Genomic DNA, 7,414 nt, shown 5'->3' on the forward strand with positions numbered 1-7,414 from the left:
TTCATCCTTTAGAGGGCAGTGTCATACTTCAAAACATGTCCCTCTACTTGAAGCAAAACAAGAAACACATGCAGACAGTAGTAAAATGTGATGTTTAATTGTTTTACAATTTAGCAATATTGGTTGATTTCACTTAATCTAAAATACAACAGAGCAATTATGATTTCATGTTTACACATTTCTAAAGCAGGATTGTCATTCAAAGATGTCTCCAATGGGATTTATTATATCCTGCTAAAAGATTAAAGCAAAATCAATGTGGATGAACCAACAAGGACAGAGGGTACGGAAACAGCTTTATAAAACATTTACAGAAAATAGTTTTGCAGTCAAAGGGGTATTTTTAAAGCTGCTGCAGAGGCTAAGTCCTTTGATTCGAACATGCCTTGCAATATAGTGCAATCACTTATAACGTGGCTGCAATAGGTAAAGTATATAATATGACTGTCAGACAATAAGGTGATGTTTTATCTTGGGGTGATTTCAAAGTTTGTAGCTCATGCTGTTTTTTTTAACTCCATTGAATTGTATTGTGTAACTGATATTAACGCTGAATAAAACAGAAAAAAGCTCTAAAATAAATGCTGTTTGGCTTCTTTAGCTCTTTTTTTTATTGTAAAGCAACAGGGAAAAGGCACTGCTTATAGAGAGTCTCTGGACTCACCATTCAGAGTCGAGCAACAACTACAAAGAGAATCCAAATAAGAAAAATAAACACATTTTACTCCCTGTGAAAGTGTATAATTAAGGTAATCTTAGATCATGTGTTACATCAGCATGCATTTGATTTGAGTTCATGCAGCTATTGTGAAATTTGGGAATACATACCGACAGAAGAAATTACAGAAAACGTTCAAATGATGAAATAAATCATTTTGGTCTCATACACCCATGATCCTTTGTATCCAACTTTGATGCGACCTCGGGGCATGAGGAGAGAAAAAACCTCTGTACCCTGCTGTGGCCCTCAGGTGCCATACATAATGAGCTTTGAGAGATTTCTGTAATCTGTCTTATTAATTAATTATTTACGAGTGTTTAGTGCAGTGAAGGTGCATTATTTCCCCCACTTTCATGCTCTCTTTTCCATACACAGACAGCACCCATATTTGCCATTTGTCAGCACAGCTGAGCAACGTCTGTAAAAGGCAGCCGGTACCCCCAATGACCTCATAAAGTCCCCAAATCCTATTTTGAAAACAACATCTTACAGGATTTACAAGTTTTGGGATCCCCTTAATTGTCTATCCCAGACTCCTCTAAATCTTCTTGAGGCAGCAGTCCCTGGAAACGGATGTAGTGAGAGTTGCAGTGCACCGGGGTTTTGTTTGGGGTGGACTGAACCTGCTCTGGTTTCTGTGAGGCGAAGGGGTTGGGTCCACTGTCTTCGATGTGTACCTCCAACTCCAACAGGATCTGCAGCGAGCGCTCAAGCTCTTTGTCGCTGATGATACAAAGAGATAGCAAAGGAAATAAATTAATCAAGTAAGTTGTATTGTCCTCAAGAGGGACTTATTTTAAGAAAACAGTTTGAAAGAAATTAGAGCACCAACAGCAGAGAAGGAGAACAACATCAATATATTTGCTTTATCATCAAGTTACAGTCTACAGGGGCAGTTTGCTGAGAGTGCCTGCAGTAAAACAAATACATCTTCCCTTTGACTTGCCCTTTATATAAATAGGAATATGCCAGCAGAGGGAAGGAGTGTGAAGTGGGGAAGGAGAGCATTGAGAATGAGAACTGTGATGAGGTCGGGAAGTGAGGAGCAGAGAGACCACATGATGGTTCTTGAGAACAGATGGCATTTAATGTGAACATAACATTTTTACTGTTCCTCAAAGGGCAATGGATGTTATTAACCCCCACTATAACACAGGAAATGTGTATGTTTATGTTACAGTACTGTGACTAACCTGTACAGAGTGAAGCAGGTGGGGATGTCAAGATCTCTGAGCAGCAGCAGGGTGGGCAGCCAGCCTTCAATCAGACCCGGACTAGCGTGGAAACCTGTGTAAAAAACACACGTGTAAAAATAACATCACGTTAAAAATATATAAGACTTTTTAAATGTATTCAATGACTTTAGCTACTTTGCTAATTCAGGTTCTTAATATATAAATATAACATTATAAATCAACTAATTTATAAAATACATTATGATGTTTTATTCTAGGTTTTTAGCAGTATATAAAGTAGTTCAATTACAGTCACTTCACCGGACATATCAATTGGTCAATAAAGTATATGACTGTGTAAACGAGGCATTTTTCTTAAGTATATCTGTAAGTACTGTGAGTTGTAACAGAGTATTTTAACACTTACTACTTTTACTCAAGTAAAAAATCTGAGTACTTTTTCCACAACTGATAAGATCGTATCAATTGTTCAGGGCCTTTAATTTAGAATATGTCACTCTGCAACATATATAAGGCCGTTGAATGGCAATAACACTTAAAAACATCAAACAACGTATGATCTCACCTAGAAAGTCTTTGCACAGTGACAGGTCTCTCTCTCTCTATCTCTCTCTCTCTCTCTCTCTTGAATAAACGTCTTTCTGGACGTGTCGCTGACAGTCGGCCTCATCATCACTCAGTGTGACAAAGTTAATCATGCTCCAAACAAGCCGACCTTGTGTAACTTTCAGCGGGACCTCGGAAAGCATGTCCTAACTTAACCTGGCACAACCGCAGCTGAACATTTGGGACATTCTTGCACAGTGACAATCCAGTGCAGCATCCATGCCGGGTTAGGTTTCATAATCCCTCGGCATATTAACTGACAGATGTCACTCTCTCCCGGCTCTGGTTTGTATCAGTAGTAGGTTTTTTTTCCTGAGCAGCAGGGCTGTGACGCCCTTCAAACAGATGAATGAGGTGCAAGCCACCATGGCAGCAAATACTGTAAATCCATCCGGCTTTAGGGTGTCCTTGAGTGAGACAAAACCAGGCAGCAAACAGATATTTCCCAGCGCTGATAAATTAAGACTCACATTGTTCAGTTGAATGAAGTTTTCCTGGATGAAAATTCAATCCAGGAAAATATGCCTGTTATGAATTTATAAAGCTTCAGCTGTTCAGCACATTTCTGCTGTGTATACTGGTTGTATGTGTGTTAAGGGGCCGAGAGCAAAGCCACAGAGGCAGAGCATTGTAAGACCTGTGATACTGGCACACAGATGGTATCATGTTATCCTCCGACTGCCACATCTTTCCGTGGAACTCAAACTGCAGAAAGAGAGGATTTTGATTTGAATTATGCATGCCATGATACGAACATCCCCGAGGTTACACTCCTCATCATGGTAAAACATTTAACAGGGAGTAAGCGTTTAGGCTCTTAGGCCTTCGGGAGATAAGGGGACAAAGAGACAGAGCAGTCTGACTGTTAATGACTATAATAATTGCCTGGCCATATGGTGGATAAAGTTGCTCTTAATGACAATACTTTGTTTCCTTAAAAAAAAAACACTTTAGAAGTATGACAATGCAGTTTATTATGTGGATACAAACAGCCATCAGGAGATGTTTTTATCTTTGTATGGATGATATTACTTAGACACCTTCTATCTCCTTTGTGAGAGCTGACATCACCCTCCCTGGCTTTTTTCTCAATGTCTGTTTTTTCACCACTCTCTCCTTCTCATTCTCTTTGTGACTTCCACACACACACCTTCCTTTTCATTCCTTTAGTCACGCACGCTGCCTGCTCCCCTATCATTTAAACAGTGTCATAATGCAGTGCTCTGCCAGCGTCGCGCTATGAAACGCAGCCAGGCACTCAGGCGGTTTCCTCGCAGGATGACTGATTCCTGTATATTTAGCTCCAGTGGAGCCGGTGCTGATAACCGAGCTCGGGTTCTGGGTGCAGTTGGGTCGTGGATTTACTGCTGCTTCGCAGGTTAAAGGGTCAGAGAACAGTTTCAGAGCAACAGCTTAGGAGGTGTAGGGTTATAGTGACACATTAATGAGCTTTTGTGTGAGTGGACGCTGGATGTCTCTCATCTTTAGACTGTTATAAAGTGGTGAAAACCTACATGGACCGGTAATGGTGGGATTGTTGATTTCAGACACGACTTGGCCTTGCAGTGTTCATCAGAGTGAATCATAAGGGGTGGGTGGATCTTTCAAAAGGGCAGCTTACCCACATTATGCTGAGTCCAGCAATCAGAAGCCAAACCCTTTCCCGGCTGCTCCTATTAATCACACAAATCCCCAATAAAAGCCCAGTGCTAATGAATAGGCTAGATTTAGTGAGTTACGCATCCCCTGCTTGCTCTGTTCTCCGAAAGAGATAATTGTCAAATGAGCATAAAGGGAGACAAGCCACTGGTTCTCCAAGACAGCTGACCACTTAAGCTGAGCACTTTCTATTTATAGCCGCGGGCAATCATTGTGTTCTTTACCGGTTGATTTATAAGCATTACGAGGTGAAAATCTCCTTTCAACCAGACCCGTCTCAACAATTTAGTGGCTGGACAATCGCATCAATTACTTCTTTGTTTGTTCATGTTGGCAGGATGTTGGATGTACATACCAGGATGAAATCCAACCACCAGGTCTGGCTTGGCTGCTTCCTCTTTCTCTATCATATCCTCCCAGAACTGGTGGTAGAGGCCCTTGAAGGCGCTGATGTAGACACTCTGCCTGGGGCCGAACGCCCTGAGAGGAGGCCTCACGATGGGCCCGTCCACACCTCTGGTCCCACCATGACTATCTCTATGCCCTGGTGTCTGGGGAACATGTTGTTCAGCTCGTCGTAGTCCGTCAGTCTGGCTCCCATGGTCTCATTGTGAGATACTCCTGCTATGTGAATAGTTAGAGGTTTAGTGCAAGGGTCAAGGCCAAATTGTTGCACAGCCATCCCAACTGAGAGAACTCGAGAGAGGAACTCGCTCTGAATCCGCCATAAAGACTGATGCAGGTCGGAGTCATCCGGCCTCGGCCTGCTGGCGTTCTGCCAAAGCTTTTCCATGTTGGTACCAGACAAGATGGCGTCCAGACGTGGCGTGAGGTCCCCCTGCATGGGAAGCCAGTCGTCCCAGTTCTTCACCTCGGCAGCTGACTTGGACCACTTCTCCGTGGGCAATGGGAGGTCTCCTGTTAGGGTGGCAGTACATTTATGATTGATTGAGTCACACAAAAAGACTCAGATTAGAGCCGATTCTGTCTAGCAAGTTTACATGGTGTCTGAAAAGCAATCAGAGAGATTCAAAGGCTGAGAGACTTTAATTAAAATGTCTGAAATCGCACCAGTATTGCACTGTGATGACTCTCTGTCAGTTTTTGTTTCTGAGGCGTTTAATTTCTACAGCTTGACTTTTTAATATGCCATCTCATTAATGATGATGAATGATTTTTGTGTTTATGTGAACTCAAACAGCTATCAAAGTGTTTCAATTTAAACAGCAGTGCCTTTTAAGTTCTTACCAGTGAACATCATCCACTCCACTAGTCTGTCAATGGCCACCAGGCGCAGCTTCTTGCAGACCTTTTTATGCTGAGGCCAGTCCTTTCGCTGACACTCTTTGGTGCAGTAGTACACATTCAAGCACCTGTGAGAGAAAGATAGGGGGGAAAGCATTGCATATATAAATGATAGGAGGCATAGAAGTTGAACAAATTACACAATTCCGGGGCTCTTGACAATGTTGTAGACCATCCACTTAACTGTTTGCACTTCAACATTTTTGTTGGAAATTTGGGTCCATCCAACATTGTCCAGAATGAAACTTGGGGAAGAAATGGCCATGACATGTGCCAGATATTCAAATTCCCAAAATATAAACTCCTAAACTTTGAGGATACTCCGACCTTGCCCTCTACTTTTGTTCATGACCAACTACCTGGAAAACTAATAGCCTCCCCATTATCCTCAGGTGTTTATGTTTATGTTTATTTAGGATCCCCATTAGCTTTTGCTCTTGACAAAAGCTACTCTTCCTGGGGTCCGACACTTAAAACAATACAACAATAATACAACAACATTCAAGACATAAGTCCTGACATCATTAACAACATCACCAATATCATCAACAATCTCCAACATCATCAACAATGTCATCCACTTTCAATATCAATCTCAGCCAAGGATGAGTGCACAAGACACCCACCAGTAGCTACAAAGCATGAGATACAATTGAATTAGGGTTCTCAGCTCAGCTCAGCTCAGTAGATGGCCAATCTCTTTCTGAAAGAGGCTCTGGACTCTATTTCAGCAAGGCAGTTTGGCAAAGAGTTCCATTCCTTTGTAGCTCTATAAGTCACAGAAGATTTCAGAGGATTTGTCCTGGGTTTAGGTGCCAGTAGATGGCCTGATGTAGCTTGTCTTGTCTTATGGTCATGCTCGTCTCTTGTGTAAACTATTTGATCATAAAAAAAATTGAAAAGTGATAACACGAGATTGCAGACATTTCTCAACCGGAAGCCATGATAGGTTTCTGGGTGATTCTCTGAATCGGGTGCCCTTTGTGTCCCCCAAGCTTACTTCAAATATTTTAAATGAAAGGAAANAAGTCCTGACATCATTAACAACATTAAAAACATCACCAATATCAACAACATGCGATCAAATTCAATTGAATTAGGGTTCTCAGCTCAGCTCAGCTCAGTAGATGGCCAATCTCTTTCTGAAAGAGGCTCTGGACTCTATTTCAGCAAGGCAGTTTGGCAAAGAGTTCCATTCCTTTGTAGCTCTATAAGTCACAGAAGATTTCAGAGGATTTGTNCCTCTACTTTTGTTCATGACCAACTACCTGGAAAACTAATAGCCTCCCCATTATCCTCAGGTGTTTATGTTTATGTTTATTTAGGATCCCCATTAGCTTTTGCTCTTGACAAAAGCTACTCTTCCTGGGGTCCGACACTTAAAACAATACAACAATAATACAACAACATTCAAGACATAAGTCCTGACATCATTAACAACATTAACAATATCATCACCAATATCAACAACATGCGATCAAATTCAATTCAATTAGGGTTCTCAGCTCAGCTCAGCTCAGCTCAGCTCAGCTCAGCTCAGTAGATGGCCAGTCTCTTTCTGAAAGAGGCTCTGGACTCTATTTCAGCAAGGCAGTTTGGCAAAGAGTTCCATTCCTTTGTAGCTCTATAAGTCACAGAAGACTTCAGAGGATTTGTCCTGGGTTTAGGTGCCAGTAGATGGCCTGATGTAGCTTGTCTTGTCTTATGGTCATGCTCGTCTCTTGTGTAAACTATTTGATCATAAAAATACAATGTTTTTTAGCAGAATTGGAAAAAAAATTGAAAAGTGATAACACGAGATTGCAGACATTTCTCAACCGGAAGCCATGATAGGTTTCTGGGTGATTCTCTGAATCGGGTGCCCTTTGTGTCCCCCAAGCTTACTTCAAATATTTTAAATGAAAGGAAAAAACAAAATGTATTTTTA

The 7,414-nt window shown here is 41.5% G+C and overlaps 1 protein-coding gene across 1 annotated transcript; it reads right to left on the minus strand.

The window, feature by feature from the left end:
• Window positions 1-73: 73 nt before the first annotated feature.
• Window positions 74-5,907, minus strand: LOC104964199 (putative protein MSS51 homolog, mitochondrial). Its single transcript, XM_010792936.1, is given in 5 exon segments — window positions 74-1,444; window positions 1,915-2,008; window positions 4,538-4,696; window positions 4,699-5,100; window positions 5,431-5,907. Coding segments are annotated over 5 exon segments (1,017 nt in total). The 5' UTR covers window positions 5,585-5,907; the 3' UTR covers window positions 74-1,236.
• Window positions 5,908-7,414: the final 1,507 nt, after the last annotated feature.

This window comes from Notothenia coriiceps, unplaced genomic scaffold (genome assembly GCF_000735185.1).
Source record: "Notothenia coriiceps isolate Sejong01 unplaced genomic scaffold, NC01 NC01_scaffold00036822, whole genome shotgun sequence".
Lineage (NCBI taxonomy): Eukaryota > Metazoa > Chordata > Actinopteri > Perciformes > Nototheniidae > Notothenia > Notothenia coriiceps.